Genomic DNA, 16,886 nt, shown 5'->3' with positions numbered 1-16,886 from the left:
AGGCCAGGATCTGAACTGACTGGATCAAGAATTAGTCACAGGGTGCATCTTTAGACAGAAAACAGTCCAACAACTGCCAGCATTTCCCTGCTAATTGGGTGGACCTTTTTCCTGTCTAAACTTGCATAGGATTGCCCCCTAAAAGGTTGAACTGCCTTTCCTAAGGTTCAGTTACTGACAGCCATAGCTTTAAGCAAACATATACTGATATTTTTGGTGCTGTCCTTTGGGCCTTTGGACCCGCCAAGCACTGGAATGCCACTTCAGAAAGCCTTTCCGAAATGTGTTTTTTAAGAGTAAGTCACACAGTGTGAAGCAGTGGGATCACAAATGCTTCAGAGAACCAATCCGTATGGGCCTGAAAGTGTTTGTTTGACAGAGACTGGGGGAGGAACTGCTTTTTCTGAATGCTGGCCTAGCAAAATGAGTGTATGTCTGCAGCAGAAGAGAGACCTTTTGTTCTGTGCTGAGGCCTAATTCCTTCTGCATCTCGAGGTCTGTCAATAAACATCACTAAAACCCTAAAGTGACTCAAACTGAGAATGCAGCCAAGCCGCAGGTGTGTGGCCCACAAGACTTTCAGGCTAATCTCTGTGTACCCTCCGCTACTGGAAAAACAAGTGTCTCATCTTGTTTTGGACATGGGCAGGGGGCAGCGGGACCCTTGATGGTCACAAACTGCTAAGGAAAAAAGAACTACAAAACTGCAAAGGAGAACTCCTATTTTAAAAGCAAAGAAGCATTTTGCACGCTTCGCGCATCAGAGCTGTTGTTAGCCCTGCTTTTGTGTCCCTTAACAGCAGTCTGATATGTAACACAGGAATCTCTTTCCTACTGGGAGATAAAAATGAGAGAGAATGCTTCAAATATTTAGTTCCCACATACCAGATTGCAGCTAAAGGCGCAGGAAAAGATGCAGTTTAAAAAACGTTGGCAATTATAGCCAATAAAGATGACCTAGATGGGTATTTTTCCCACCAAGACAAGCCCTTGCTCTTTTACTGATCCATTCACTGCTTTTGTTGTTGCTCTGACACACACAATTATTAGAGAACATATGAGAAATCTATGTATGAATAGCTACATCAGTCTATCTATCCTTCATTTCTAACCTTAATATTGTCGTATCTCATGGTTCGAGTCTGGAGCAGCTTTTTACCCTTCTTCTGTAACAGCTCTTCAGACCATGCAAAGTGCATGGCTGGAGACCCTTGGAAGCCAAGAGCAACAATTTAGTCTTAAAGTTGCAGAGAACCTCAGAAGCTTGGCACGGCCTTCCCAGAGTGCTCATGACTTCCAGGATCCGAGGGCAGAAGCAGGATCATGGTCCCTGATGTCAGGGGGGTCTCCGTCATTCTCAAGACCTCCCTACAACCCCACCTCCAGTTTTGTAGGCACCTTCATGATAGTACCCAATACAGAAAAGCCAACATGGCGTACTTCTCAATATGATCCAGCACACCAAGGAATCGAACCAACAACAGAACTGCCCAGGATGCTCGAGTTCCAGAAACTAGGGATTATCCACCTCCCTTGCTTAACATCCCACAAATCGGCCACCCCCTTGTTCCCCAGCAGGGTCTCCTGTGCTCCGCAGTCGTCTTCAGCCTTATCTTCAGAGGCAGAAAGCTACGTGCCAGACGGCAGACTACAGCTTTAATCCAATGAGATTTTATTGGCAGGAGAAGGTGTACATAGGCAGTAACACAAACGGCCCTCTTTTCCCACCAAACCCCCTCCTTGCAGGAGCTGCCTGGCCCCAGTGGTGTCGCATAGCTTAGAAGTCCGGGGAATCCTTGGTCTGTCTCTGGTGCATTAGCCCAGTCGTTCTCAAACTCAGCGGAAACCTGGATTCAGCGAGGTCAGTACGGGCAAAGCAGCTTTCCAAAAAGATGCCGCGTCTGCTCCGAACAGTTTCGCCCTGCAAGCGTGCAGGCGTTCGTGGAACATGCTGGTGTGCAGGGGCTTCTCTCTGCGTGGGGAGCTTGAGTAAGCACTGTGTGTCAAATGAGAGTCCTGGAAAATGTGGCAGAGCCCTTCTGGACACTCTGTGGAGGATGCATGGGGATGTGGCAACGAGAAAGCGTTCCCTGAAGGTGGAAAGTCTGAAAACCACGGAGACAGGATGCCGAGTCTGAACCTGCAAAAGGCGGCTATGCAGTCAAAGACAAAGGGTGGCCCTTGTCTACACAGCAGAGATCTGCTCCAAAGGGGCTGGTCTCAACCTGTGCATTTCCTCTGCGGAAGCAGTGACCGAGTCAAGACGCAGCGATCTGGCCACCATGTGGAGGCCAGCACTATTAGGACGATGCAAAGGCTGTGGGAGGCAGAAATGCCTCTTTTCCTGGCCCAGTACAGACTCCCGTTCCCTTGTTTCCTGCATGCCCCCACCTCACCAGCTGCAAACACCTGGCCGTCGGAGAACAGTCACTGCTGCATTCATAAGCAGACAGTTTTATCTTTACAAAATCTCCCTTTGGTCTTGACCCTTGGCTTTGGGGTGAAAGGAGACTGCTGGAATGCAAAGATCAAGGAGCTGAAGGTCTGGAAGAAGGCAACACACAGACAGGCTAAGATTTCCAATGACAGGATGGAAGTCCTCCAGGGCCTGCGTTGGTTCCTGGCCACAAGAATAGTGGCATCTTCAGGGAGGAGCTGCGGAGAGTTAAGTCACACAAAAACACCAACGCTTCTCACACGGGCCTGTTGGCTTAGGAATAAGTGACCATAAAAATTACTGTTGACCGACTTCTTACCATGCCGACAATCAAGGGCAGGATGAAATCCTTTGCAGCAGATGGTCTACTTTAGTCAGGAAGGTGCTCCTCAACCAAACAGAGGGGCTTTAGGGCAGGGCAGGGATACAGAACCTCAGGCCCGGGGCAAAATCTGTCCCACGAGGATTCCCCAGATCGGCCACAACCTGCCCCGTGGGCCAAGAGAGGTTCTACCCCCATGCTTTATGGGAAGACATGCCCCCTGCTTTGCCTCAGCAGCCAACTGCCCTAAACGTTCAGCTGATCTCCGCTTGTTTGCATTTCAGAAAAACAAACAAACCAGAGAATCCTTGCGCTGAGTCCATAACAAGAGTGGAATGAGTGGAAGTTATTTAAAGTTCTAAATGAACCATTGAGATGGTGGGACAGATTTGGACCAAGTTCAGCCTCAGAGAGGTTGGGTAAGAACAGGAACTCGCATACTGGACTTCAGTGTGTACAGTTAACGGCACAGCCTCCCATGAGCAGGAGCCAGCAATTCCCACGGGGCACGGAGAGGGCTGCACGAGCCCAGGTCACCTGGCCAGCTCCTCCATCACGCCACGACGTTGTTTATATACCAAGTCTCCGGCCTCTGATGCAAGGTTTGGTTCATTCTGGAGGGGAGGTGTGATGCAGGACAGATGTCAAGTCACAAGCCCATCTTCACCTTCCACTGCTGCTCCAGAGAAGGAACTGGCTTTTTAAAGGGATAAAACTCCAGATTTGCTTGTCAAGTGGAATCTTAGCTGGGTCAGGAAGTATCTGTACGGACTACTCAAGCCAAGCCTCTTGGATGCCATGGAAAAGCCAGGAGAAAATGTTTAAGGCTGCAGCCACCCCAAACAAGGAAGCCAAAACACAAAACTGGAAGATAGCAGCCAAGGAACAGAGGATGCTGGCGACAAGCGACAAGACCTCGCCAAGCTCTGCGTGGGCTCAAGGCCACCTTTTTCACATCACCTCCTCTTTCTACTCCTCTACAGATTGGTGGGGGGCATCTCTCCTAGGGAGCTGGATATGAGAGCAGATTCTGCTCCAGTTTCCACTTGGCGCGCAAGGGGCTGGTGGGGGGCAGTCACACGGGGGCAACGTAATTCCCGGGGAAAGTGCCAAACTTCTGTGTTCGTCTGGAGACGCCTGGAATAGAAAGAGAAGCAAAAGAGGTGCCCGATGAGGGAGGGGGTCTTGCGGCAGACACCCTCTCCTGGAAGTTCCTGGTGAACCTCCTGCAACAGAAAGGAAACCAGCAGTTCCCCCATGAGCTCCCTGCTGTGGCACCAGAATCCTTTCCACACTGCAGCGACTCAGAGGGTTGGTGGGCCGGACCTCTTTCCAACACAAGCCACGCTGAACTACTCTGCGTGGCAGCAACTGTCCGTACCCACTTCTGACCCCGGGACACCCACTTCAGTGCCCATGATTGCCACGTATGGGCATTGGGCTGGTGACTAAAGCGAGGCAAGTACAGTTTTGTGCATGAAATGCAGATCACAGCAGTCCCACTGACTGAGATCACAGTCCTGCCTCCCAGCCAGCTCACTTCAATTTGGCACCTGAAGCCCAGGTGGGCCTCCTATCCTGGGACACGGCGGGGGGGGGGGGGTTCCTTCGTTCGATGGGTGGAGAGAAGCGGCACGCGTCCCCATCCCACTTCCCACACCTAGGCCTGCGCTCCACCCCACCAGCTCTGGCGTAACGGGGCTCCCGCCGCTCTCCGCGAGCGTGGACGCACCCACGAACCAGCCGTCGTCACACTGCTGCATCACATCCACCCGGTCTCCTTCGTGAAGCTCCAGCTCGTCCTCGTTCTGCGGTCTGTACTGGTAAAGAGCCTGGTACCTGCAGCACAGGAATCACGGATAAGTGGGCTGCCATCCTGGGAACTCAGGCAGCTGCCTCGGCAGCCCAAGCCAGCAGCGACCCTGCAGGGCATCCAGCGGTGGTTTTTTTTAGCCCTTCCGGGAAACGCCAGGGACTGAAACCGGGGCCTTCTGCACGCAATGCAACTGCGCTGCCACAGAGCTGGAGAGCCTTCCCTTGTTCATTCAATGCCAGATTGCTTGCTGGCTTGCTAAATTTTAACGCATTACAAGTCAAATCACATTTACGGACATCCAAGTTAAGAACAACCTGTACTTACAAGCGAGCTGTCATGAAGCCTATTAATTTTTAAAAATTAGTGCAAAAAATTGAGAGGGAGAGGAACTGAACGGGTTGAGGGAGTCCTCCGAAGTGTGGCTTCCTGCCCTGCCCATCCGGAGAGGGAAATCCCTCCGGCATTTCCTTACTGGCAGAGATATTCACTTTTTCACTTTCACGGGGGTCGTGTGCCCTTCACCACTGCAACTCTGGAGGGCCGACTGCATGTGATCCAACTTACGTACAAATGTGACTTAAAGACACATTTCCATTATTTTCTCAGCAGCAGAACTCATTTGTAACCCAGGGATTGCCTGTATTATATTTAGGGCACAGTCCCATGTGGATGCCTGAGAGTCTGAAAAATTATAGGCATGCTATGCAGGGTGGAAAAAGTGGCAGAGGTGACCAACAGAGTGTTTGCTTTTGGCTCTTTTCTGATCTTGGACCTGGGAATCTGAAAAATCCTAGCGCCCCCTTAAAGTGTCTGAGAATCCACAGGATTACTCCGCCCATTCCTAATGGTCTTCACAGTATTGGGCAAATCACAATACTGGGGAAAAATTACAGTTATTTCCAACAAAATAAAAATGAAAGCCTGATTACCATTCCGGTCTATTTTATAAAAATATCTGAGAAATAAAACCCACTTTCTCAGAAATCCCTCTATATTTGTCTCCTTTGATTTCTCAAAAAATGTCACCTTCGAAATTACAAAATTGCTACATCTTTAAATACCATTCTGATATAGGAGCAATACCCCTACAATGCCCAGCTAAGGAATGGCAATATCTTAGCTGCTGTCAATTAATTAATTACTCTTGCCAAGTCCTCATCCTAGAAATTTATGGCTGTTTTATATATTCCTCTGCTGTTTGTTATTTTGTACTTTATTTTACATATTTAAAAAATTATTTAATTTTTAGCTGTTTAGGGTTTTAATAGTTTTAAGGTGCAGTACTGGACTAGAAAATACAAAGTAATATTAGGAAAAACCCAATGGAGGCAAAAAACCAGAGAGAGTGAGTGTGGCATAATAGCTAGAGTGTTGGAATGGAATTCAGCTATAAAGGACTCTCAGCCTGACCTACATCTCAGGGTTGTTGTGAGGATAACATGGGAAAGAGGAAAGCCGCCTTGGATTTCTTGCAGGAAAAAGGCAGAATATAATTATAATACATGTAATAAATAAATAAAATTATTAGGGTAGTATATTCTTCAGACAACATGGCATAACCACTGTAGGGTCTACTGGTAAAAACCAGCTGTCATCTCTTGCAATTACGGAGCTGCACCATTTGTAAGTCAGTTTTTCTTTGCTAAAGATTATGTTTCAAATAGCAACCACTCCAAATAAAATAATTAAAAAGCAAAGCAGAACAAGTGCTTGTTCCAGGCTTCCATTTTGCAAGTGGTGCTGATGGGAGGGACGCAGCTAAGCTTTGCACATGGAAAAGGAATGTGCCAAGACAGAAACTCTGTCAGCTTTCCTCCTCTTCCCCCACCCAAATCTTGGGGTGGAGGGGGGAAGCATTTAGCTTGGAAATGATGGGTTGTCTGCCTTTCGAAGAGGAGTTCAGAGAGGCTGGCAAGGGCCAGCTACGGCCCAGGTGGAACAGCCAGCAGCTTCCGCTTCCATAGGCTCTTCTCAAAAGGCCCTTGTTCCACGCAACAATCCAGACACTGTCCCAGCCTGGCACCCCAGGGGGCTGTCTGAGGCCAGCCCTCCCCCATGGCTCAATACGCAGCGACGGATGGCCTGGCCAGCTGCCAGCCAGAGCAGAACTTTCCCTTCTGTGCTTCCAGCGTGGCTAATTCTCACTTACGGGGTCCACTGGATGCTGGACTGGGGCACTTCGGAGGCATGCCCAGGGCTGTGCAACTGGGAAGCCTGAGCAGCCGCTGTCTCACGGGTTGAGCTCTGCAGGCAAAGGGGAGGAAGAGCAGAAGACGCGGTGAGAAAGCAGACCCGTCCCTGAGCCAGGAAGGCAGGCAGGGATGTGGGAAAGGGAGATGCTTCTAAATACAGGGGACCCGACAGGTGCAGGTGCAGAATCCGACAAGGCACCCTGCGCGAGGGTGCTCCATTCCAAGCCTCTGAAGCAGCACAAGCTACTAACTGAAGCACAATTTAAGTAAAACATGGGCACTCTGGTCCTTCCAAGGGAAGGATGCTATTTGGCAGTCTCCTTGCTCATTGCAGGACTCCAAGAAAGCCAGCTCAGAGATGTCACGCATCATTGCGTCTACTACAAAGTGCTACAGAGGTACCAAGGGCAAAGGACAGCACATGCACGCAGTCCAGCCTGACTTCCTCTGCATGGATTTACTCCTCGTTATCATGAATTGCAGCTAAGCCTGCCTCTCTTACGATGTGTATCCATCCGCCTGGCACTGACTGCTGGCGTGTAAGTTTCTGAAGGGCTGCGGGTGGAGTCGATGCTGGAGCTTCGCAGAACATGGCAATACAATCTTCCCAGAAGCAAGGGAAAGGGACAGCCACCAAGGCGCTCTCGGGGCAGACACAACCTCCCCACACACCAGCTGCCCAGACGCAAACCCAAATTCGCCGCAGTCCCCAAGCCAGAAACCTGTCAGGCTGCTCAGACCTTAGCCCTCGCCTCCTAGTATTCCCTTTAGATCTCCTGGTGCAGAGGCAGACCCATTTTCTTTGTCAAGAAGGGGCTCGGGGTGAGGGGAGCAGAACCCACCGCGGCATTTCTGCTCCTCTCCCCACTGCTTCTTTCCCTGCGCACTCTTCTCCCAGCCAAACTCGCTTCCAGTGCTGGGAAGGGAAGCAGCTGCCAAGGACAAACGGGAAAGAGATACCTGAGGAGAAAAGAGCCAAGAGCCGCTCACCTGCACGGGGACGGCAGCTCGTGGTTGCGAAGACACGGCAGGGGCAGGCCGAGCTTGCTCGTGCATCGGGAACGAGGAAGTGGGCTGCAGGCCGCCGCCGCCGCCTGTTTGGACTGGGCTCTGGCGCTGGGGACTGAATGAGCCAGCCCGCGGTGTGCTCTGGGGTCTCCGGAGCCCAGCCTCCGTGTGTTCCAACTTCGGGGATACTGGGAAAGTGAATCCGGAGTGGCTGGAGGAGGATGAAACCACGTCCGCAGTCAGGGAGCTCTGTGGGCTGGAAGGCGAGGTACTTGACTGCCACCTGGTGGCCACACTGGGTGAGTGCGGCTGGGAGGGCGAGCTGGACCGGGCTCGGAGGCCCGGGGAGGAAGGGAACTCCTCTGAATTCTTCACTCTCGGCTCCTTCACCACCTGCACGTAGTTGGCTGGGAAGATGCCCTGGCGGTTGGTGCCAGAGATGCGGCCTTCATACCAGTTGTCATCCACTCTGCGGACCAGACAAATGCGCTCACCCTGGCGAGAAGGGGAGAGCGACGCTCAGCACATCCTCAGGCTGAAATGCAGACCCAGCAAGAGGCTTCCCGCTCTTTTCGAACAGGACAGTTCCAAGTTGGAGCCCCTTCAAGCTTATTCCAGCCTGGCCACTTGTTCTTCTGCCCCACTTGTCTATCTGGTCCAGCCCCTTGCCAAGAGAGTGACTGTTCCCCCAGCTAGTCCTTCTCTGACCTCCAAACGTAGCAGAGCCGTCTCTGAAACATGAGGCCAGAGCGCACTGGATGCATTTGTTCTGTGCCTGTCCTGCTTGTCTTCCAAAAAGCTCCAGGTAGCATACACGGCTCTACCCACCTCTATCTTATGTGCGCAACAAGGCTGCAAGCAAAATCGGCTGCGAGTCTTTCCTTCGGGGATGCATTAGCTTTCGAATCCTGGTTGCCAACGCTGTAATTCAACACTCTGTCTCACTACACTGGCCTTTAATCCCCAAATGCATTGCTTAACCCATGCTCCGCTGAGTACCTTGCTGGGCTCAGCCGACACAGTCACACTGCAAGGGTGATTAGGCGAATTGTGTGTGGCACATGTCCAGTATATATGGTGGCGAGGGAAAGAAATCACTATTTCCAATGACCATCTGAGTCCAGGCAATTGTCCTTCCATAAATGGATACATGCATGTTCCCCTTGTCCCGTCTCTCTTCTCCTGCTATTACTATGTTACGGTGTACTACTAAATTAAGTGCCAACTCCTATGTAAAGCTTGGGACACAGCATGTAAATTTAGCAAGCTTTATCTCAGGGAAGTAAACCATATGGAACGTTATTTGTCTAATTTACCCTCGGTTTAGAACTTTGCTGCAGAACCTTCCAGGAGACACAGCAAGAGCAAAGTAGAAGGTGATCAGCTCAGGCAGCAAACATGAGGGGCCATAAATCATTTGCTGCACTGCATTTGTTTCTTTATCATCACAGGAGGCACCATGTGGATATTCTGCCAGAGGCAGAAAGGGATCACTGGCTGTCTTGGAACTCGGTTCATGGGAAGCAGGGACAGACACCGTTCATCTGCTTGAGAGGGAGGAGCTGGACTGCAGTCCGTGAGACCGGGGGGGGGGGGGGGCGGGGGGAAGCAGACTGCGAAGCCCTCTGTCACTGGCCCCATCCAGAGCTGGAATGCACTTCTGAGCTAGTCTTCAGGCTCTTATTTGGTTTCAGTACCTTTCGAAATGAGAGCTCCACAGGCAGGTCCCCTTTGAAGTTGTACTGAGCCACAGCCTCGCCATACTCCAGGACCTGGATGGTGGGGGATTTGATGGGCTTCGGGATTTCTGTCGGAGGCAGGATCTATTTTGAAAAAGAAGCAGCAGCAGCTCTGTTATGCTGTGAGCCCGGGAGACAATGGTTAGGCTCAAGGCCACGCTCAGCGTGGGGGGAACCAACTCAGTGGCCATGTCCAGACAGGGAGAAGCCGCAGTTATCACAGAGGTGGGGGATGTGTGCCCCTCCGGAGGTTGTCGGATGGTAACTTGCATCACCTCTCATCCCTGGGCTAGGGATGACAGACCTGCAGCCCAAGAGCATCTGGAGGGGTGGGCACTCTTCTGTTATACTGAGTCTGGAAAATGCCGACCTGCTCCTTCCTCTTCCCTCCCCCGTCCTCCTTCTTGGCGGCAGCAAGGATGAGTTTGGAAACCTTCACTTGTGGTTTAACTGCAGCTTGTCATATCATTCAAACTAAAAAAATGTAGTTACCTTTATACAACGCTGTTGTTTTTCTGCCCAAAACAAGTCAGTTTCAAACAGTAGTTTACCAAGCTGGCTTGTTTCAACAAACCACTAAGATTAATCACCATTTAGGGTTCAAATGTAACATTAACTGTGGTCAACTGAAATCAGAAGGCAAAAGCTTCTGATTTTTAAATATTTTGTTGTGCCTTACAAAACCAAAACCAAACTGCACCAGTAGAGAAGGAAAAAAGTGAAAGAACAAAATAAAATATTATTTTTTGAATAAAATTGAAAAAGATCCATGACACTACTTTCAAGATTTCTCCGTGTCTGTCTGTCTGTCTGTCTCTCTCTCTCTCTCTCTCTCACACACACACACACACACACAACCAATGTGATCCAGTGGGGAAGACGATCCAGAAAACAAGATTCCAGGAATGACCAAGGAGAATTTTTCTACATAAGTGGAAAAGACAAAACTCTAGCGCAAATCAACCATTAGGCCCAATGATGAGGAAAGGCTGGAGAGGCCAAATACACCCTCTTTAATCCAAAGTTGCATCTTTTTCATGGATATTTGTAGTGGAATAGAACCCCATTAAAATTTACATTAAGTCTCTGAAAATACTTGCCTAGTATAAAGAAAGCAATACCCAAAACATTGCAAAACAATACCCAAAACATCTAGGCCATTAGAGGTATTACACTGATTTCAATTCTATTTACCCTACCCTATAAACTTAACTTCACTGATGCTTATCTGTCAATGTCCCTTCAGATCTCATTAATCAGCTTACTCCAATTTAACTCAATCATTTATGATACATGTCTTAGACAATCATTCCTAGATAAGTGATAAAATGAATACAAAGTCTAAATTACCAGTAAGAAAACAGTTGTTCAGTTTTGCCAATGAGACAGTGCACCGGAACAGCAAAGCAAGCTTACCTCCACATAGTTTGCAGGGAAAATGCCCATCCGACCATGGTGTTCTCCTTCCAGCCAGTTTTTGTCCACTTCTTTGTGGATGTAGACAATGTCGCCCTTCTGCAAGGTCAGTTCCCTGAAATTTCAAAGGGGAGTATGGAGAGTGGCTACCAAGAGAAGGGCCTTTTTGGTTGCGGCACCCCGGCAATGGAATGAGCTCCCCAAAGAGGTGTGCCTGGAGCCTACTCTATTCTTCTCAGCACCTGGTGAAAACGTTTTAATTTTCCCAGTATTTTAACAGTTACCTTTTTAACTTTAATTTTAATATTGCATTTTATCTTGTACCACTGCCACACCTCTGTGCTGATTCTGTTGCAATTGCTGCGGCTTTATTGTTTTATGATTTTTCTTCTATTATGTTTATGTGTTTTTAACTTTTGTTAATTGCCCAGAAAGCCTCGAATATTGGGAGCTATAAAAATGAAATAAATACGTAAATAAATGAGTACCATTATGAGAGAGGCCAAAGTTGTCAAAAAGCAAAGCATTTATCATGGCTACATCTCTCTCTCTCTCTCTTTCAGTGTAACAGGAGTTTCAAACTGTGTTCCAGGAAACGCTCTGCAGGGGAGCATTCAGCGTGTTCTAGGATACATTCCCCATTCAAGCAGAGAAGCAGTGATTTAAAAAGTCTAGCCAGTGCTGCACACATGCAGAGCCCACGCCCTGGAATACGCACAGCGCTTGCTGCAACTCCCTGGGGGGGGTGTTCCATGGCAGACTTGCAAAGACTCCCCAGCAGACAAATCAATGTGGAAAAGCTTTGTGGTCCAACATACCAGGTGGTTAACAAACGATTCAGCAACATACTTAATATCCTATCACATTTCACAGTTTGCAACTTAAAAAAAAAAACACTTAGGCAAGAATTGTGAACAAAATGTGAATAGATTGTAAAGATGATTCTCTAATTGAAGCAAGTTAAGTTAAAGTAATTACGAGGAGATTTTATGAAGGATATATTTTGGCTAAGGTTTTTATGTTAAAGGAGAATGAGGAAACCCTGTTACTTATGTTTCCTGTCTTTGTTTCAGGTATTTCGATTACTTGTATGTTGTTCCCAATGGCCTACTTTCAGGTATAATCACATGCAGTTCAAATGGGGGCGGGGGGGAACTCCACTCATGTGATGCTCACCAGGTGCCTGTGAACAAGGGACTAGGTTCTCATGCTTGGAGAAAGAAAATAAGCCAATGAGCTTTATTATCTTACCCTGCATATGCTATCTGGGTGCTGCAAAATGCCAGAATTATACCCTGTGGGTGCAGCTTGTTGTATCGCCCAAACTCCTGGAGCCATGCTTTGCTCTAAGAACACGGGTTGGTTTACAAACCTCCCCACCCCTCTCTTGCTGAGCTTGGACTACGTAACAGACTGGACCTGGTCATGGTAATCATGGTGACTCCTACACACGTAGCAGGAACGCAAGCTACAATGGATCATGCAAACCTGCCCATTATCACTCTGCCAAATCTTTCACTCAGGGCTGTCAGAAGGATAAATGGGTTGACGTCGGCAAAGCACCTGAGTACTTTCTAACATTCCCAGCTACCATTCAAGGCATTTCTAGCTAAAAGGAGATTCTGACACACCTTAAGGGAGCTGATACAAGGTACTGGGCAACTTGCCACCACCCAGACGTTTGCAGTGCACAACCCGTCCGACAATGCCTTCCGCTCCTCTCCCTTCCTCCTTCAAATGCTTCCTCAAACCCAGCTTTTCCATAAATCTTATTTATTTATTTTATTTATTTATTTTTTGGATTTATATCCTGCCTTTTTCCTACAAAGGGCACAAGGCAGCTTACATCATTCTCCTCCTCCATCTTATCCCCACAACAACAACCCTGTGAGGAGGTTGGGCTGAGAGTCTGTGACTGGCCCAAAGTCACCCAGTTGGCTCCATGGCTGAACGGGGACTCGAACCCAGATCCTCTGAGTCCTTATCCCAAACTAAAACAAGTTCTTTCTATCATTGAACAGAAACCCAAGTACATGTAACCACTCCTACAAATATTCATCTTTTCCCTCTTTGTTTCCTACCTCCTGCCTTTTAATACTTAAAACACAAATAGGCAATTTCTGGTCCATGTAGCCTCTAGTTCCTAGTGGGTGATCCCCCAATAATGCTTAAATACATTTCTGGAACAGACTGGTGTCTGGATCCCATAAAGGGTCACAATTACCTTGAAAATGAGCTAGTGTGACCCTTTGGACTCTGTAGTAGCTCCAGATACATGTGAGTGTCTATGCTGGGGTTGGAGCAATAAAGGCACCTGCACCACTAGAAGTTGCCCAACCCAATTTAAATGGAAAGCACCTTGGGACTGTGTCCTTTTCCCTTTTTGCCATGACGTCCTATAAGGCAACATATACCTTACCGGTGCTACATTAAACCAACACACCTACTCGTGGCAAGAAATCAAAGCATTTTCCAGTTGCTAAAAGGCTGCCAGGCACTGCTACTTACTTTGGCGACTCTGCCTGGAAGTCAAATTTGAGTCGAGCGGCTTTCATCTGGAAGGAGGAGGAGATGGGTTAAAAGCAAACACAGAGTTAAGTGTTTAAAGAGAACTCTGAATCTTCTATACGATTTGGTATAAATGTATTTATTTTATTAACAAATAATCTTCCTACGGCAAACCACCGGTATGTCATGAACAAATACAGAAAAATACACATAGATAATTACAACTGAACCTTTGATGAGCTTTTATGGATAAATTGTTATTAATATATCGAACCTCTTGTGATCCCTGTTAACTATAACTGAATTTTTAAGAAGTGTTTCCTCTTTGAAAAGTTGTAATGTTTATAGAAAACATTCACTAGTGATACTGAAATGTATAATTTCAAATTGAATAAAATAGTAATAAAAAGAACTCTGGACACCTTGCCAATACAGCCCAAAACAGATCAACAAAACAAAACAGGAATTGAAAATCCCTGGTCTGAATCACCAATGCCACATGTGAATCAGATGGACGAAACCCCAAGATATTTCTTAGATAAGAAATGAAACTGGGTTTGCATGCATAAGAACAAATCTTTGGGCAACTTTCTAGGCAAGTAATCCACATCTGTAACCTTTGTGCTATTCACCTACTTCTGTACAAGCAAACATTCCCAGCGAGGGAGAATTTGGGGTGTCCAAATTCCTGCAAAAACATTCTAGATTTCTTCTCTATTGCATCTCACCTCCAGAAATGAAGTAATATGATTGATGATGGTCTGCTTGGGTCTCTGTTCTGAGGGAAGGAAACCAGAAGTGCAAGCAGAACAGTGTCATCTCAGAATGGTATGCCAATTGAAACTGATATGGTTTCCCCGTAAAGAATCTTGGGAATTGTAGTCTGGAGAGGTTTCTTGGTTAAAGATCCTAAGAACCCCTCACAGAAGGAATGAATGGATATGCCCAATAACAATCATGCCTAAATATATGAAAACAAAGCCTATTATCTGTCTCATCTCACCTTCTTTTCATCTCTCTTTGGGGGACTATCTAGGACAATTTCTGTAGAATCCAGAAAGGGGCTTTGCCCAGCAAGCCTCAATGGATCTGTGCAAAGATAAAAATAAGAGAACAGCTAGACGAAGGCATTTGCCACAAGGAAAGCTCACACTTATTGGAAGGTTGCTGGAGGAATGAGTCATGATGAAAAGCACAACTTCAGTTGGACCAGCATGCGATCCTGGAAGCCAAATTTCAACACTAGGCCTCAGGAAGTGAGACGCTGACGTCAGGGAACCAGCCAAGCCAGCTGTGGGCTAGCTAGAGATGAGACTCTGCAATCACGTCTGAAGTGCTTTTCTTTCTTGCGTCTACATCTAGCCTGGGATTAGAGGACAAAGGTCATTTATTTATTATATTTATACCCCACTTTCTCCCTTGCTCACAAGGAACGCAAAGTAGCTTACATAGCCCTCTTCCTTTCTGTTCCCGCACAACAACGCTATGTGATAGGTTAGGCCGAGAGTGAGTGACAGGCCCAAAGGCACCCAGGGAAGTGGGGAAGAAGGGGGAAATTTGAAGCTGGATCTCCCAATTTCCAGTCAAACGCTCTAACCACTGGCTTCACATGGGCAGACTGAAACCCCGCAGCCCTCTTAATGTGAATTAGGAACCAGGCAGAAGACCAGCAAGCCCTCGCTAAGGCAAATTTCCAACATGAGCTGGGTACTTCAGCCCAATCGTTTGCTGACTTGGCTGCACTGTGTTAGCAAGTCAGACCCTGCTGGCTGGGTGCTGCCAGGAGCTGCAGTTCAACACATCTGGAGCACACCAGCTGGGAAAGCCTGCCCAAACTATCCCGCTTCGCAATGAAGATGTTAGAAATGCCCGTTTAGCTGTCCCCTCATGTAGCATCCCCGTCTCCCTACAGGACTAGCTTCCTAACCTTTCCAACTGCAAAGAGCTGATGAACTGAGAGAGCATTCAGGCATGCCTTTCCCACAGACATTCTGATGTGACCTACATCACCCTTCCCCAGCCTGGTGGCCTTCAGGGGCATTTGGACCACAGCTCCCAGAACTCCTATCCAGCAGGGCCATCGACTAAGAATCCTGGATGTTGCAGTCCAGCTGTGTCTGGGGGGCACAAGGTTGGGGAAGGCTGGCCTACATGTTTTTCTGAATGCTTGAATCAGCTCTCAGTTCCTCCATCTGTGGGAGGCATAGCTGAACAGCAATTATTCGGCGGATTGCACACGCACACATATGTAACATGAGTCCCCACAAGCCACGCTCACAGAGGGGCCGCAGCACGTACCAATTCTCCCGTCCGGTTGCATCATACCGGTCTGCACATGACACTTCCTGCTTTAGGAGTCCCAACACCCTCTCTTGGATGACACATCTTAGAGGCACTTTCTGCAATTCCACTTGTACACCAGATTGGCAAAGCAGGAGCGCAAGTACTCCAGGGTCTGCTCTCAGTCCTCTCAAGCCAAGAAGAGAGAGAGAGCAAAGCACCCCACAGTGCTGCACTTTGAAGTTCTGCCGCTTTCTGCACAAGGAGATCCACACTCAAAGCCATACCATTCCTGGGAGGAGAGCTACTCCAGTTGCTCCGGGCGATGCCTGGGCTTCCCTTCTCCATCCGAGGGCTGGCTGGGACGCGGCACCTGGCAACAGGAAGACCTTGTCCCGTGGAAGGATAGGCACAGGGGCTCAGCAATGGGCTGTGGGTAAGAGAACATGGAGGGAGAGTGAGGAGGAGCAAGGGGGAACTGGAAGGAGACCTAGAGAACAATCAGTGGGGTCGTACTGCATTTTGAAGTCAGGACCCCGTGGTCATTGTGATCTCCCAACCCAGTATCCACATTCTGATTCTCCCGTGTCGGAGGACATCCAGAGGCTGCAAGGAATCTGCTAATCAAACCAAGTGAATGTTCGGCGTTATCCTAGGGAGCAATCTCAGGAACCTGCAAAGCCATCTGAACTGAAATGCCTGCTTAACCTTGGCACCCCTTTGCAAAAAGGCCAAAAATATATTAAAATGCCTTGGAATGCATCCAGTTTCTCAGACATTAATAGATCACAACGCAAGAGATGGAATACAAGCAAACAAGGTCACTCTCTATTTCAAGTTCTAAAGTCTGTGTGAGCTCTGCATCCATTTTTAAGGGTGAGAAGGGAGAGGAAAAGCAACCTGCATGATAACGCAACACCATGGCCTCAACCATGGAAAAAACTGGAATGAAAGCTCACACACATAATCAGAACGCAACTGTAAATGTCCAGGTGGAGGGAGAATGCACTCTCTAATTGTTTTGTCTGACTTTTTGAATGGCTTGTAGGAGTTTTTGATTAAAAAGTGTCCAGAGAAAAGCAAAAAAAAAAAAAAAAAAGATCCAGGTTTGGAAATACTGCCCTATGAGGAGAGACTGAGAGAACTGGGCATGTTCAGCCTTGAAAAG

The 16,886-nt window shown here is 48.0% G+C and overlaps 1 protein-coding gene across 6 annotated transcripts in view; it reads right to left on the bottom strand.

The window, feature by feature from the left end:
- Nucleotides 1–1,655: 1,655 nt before the first annotated feature.
- The window catches only part of SORBS3 (sorbin and SH3 domain containing 3), a 60,694-nt gene continuing 45,463 nt past the window's right edge, over nt 1,656–16,886 (bottom strand). For all 6 annotated transcript variants that reach the window (XM_044437464.1, XM_044437463.1, XM_044437459.1 and 3 more), the window contains 9 exons: nt 16,006–16,148; nt 14,442–14,527; nt 13,439–13,485; nt 10,931–11,045; nt 9,473–9,598; nt 7,758–8,270; nt 6,725–6,819; nt 4,492–4,598; nt 1,656–3,896 (listed from right to left, as the gene is read on the bottom strand). In XM_044437464.1, the coding sequence (XP_044293399.1) occupies nt 3,835–3,896; nt 4,492–4,598; nt 6,725–6,819; nt 7,758–8,270; nt 9,473–9,598; nt 10,931–11,045; nt 13,439–13,485; nt 14,442–14,527; nt 16,006–16,148 (1,294 nt within the window). In that variant the 3' untranslated portion in view covers nt 1,656–3,834. The remainder of the gene's footprint in view (nt 3,897–4,491; nt 4,599–6,724; nt 6,820–7,757; nt 8,271–9,472; nt 9,599–10,930; nt 11,046–13,438; nt 13,486–14,441; nt 14,528–16,005; nt 16,149–16,886) is intronic.

Source organism: Varanus komodoensis, unplaced genomic scaffold (genome assembly GCF_004798865.1).
Source record: "Varanus komodoensis strain SLA01 unplaced genomic scaffold, ASM479886v1 scaffold30, whole genome shotgun sequence".
In the NCBI taxonomy this organism is placed as follows: domain Eukaryota; kingdom Metazoa; phylum Chordata; class Lepidosauria; order Squamata; family Varanidae; genus Varanus; species Varanus komodoensis.
The sequence above is the reverse complement of the archived record's forward strand: the minus strand, read 5'-3'. Positions and strand labels throughout refer to the sequence as shown.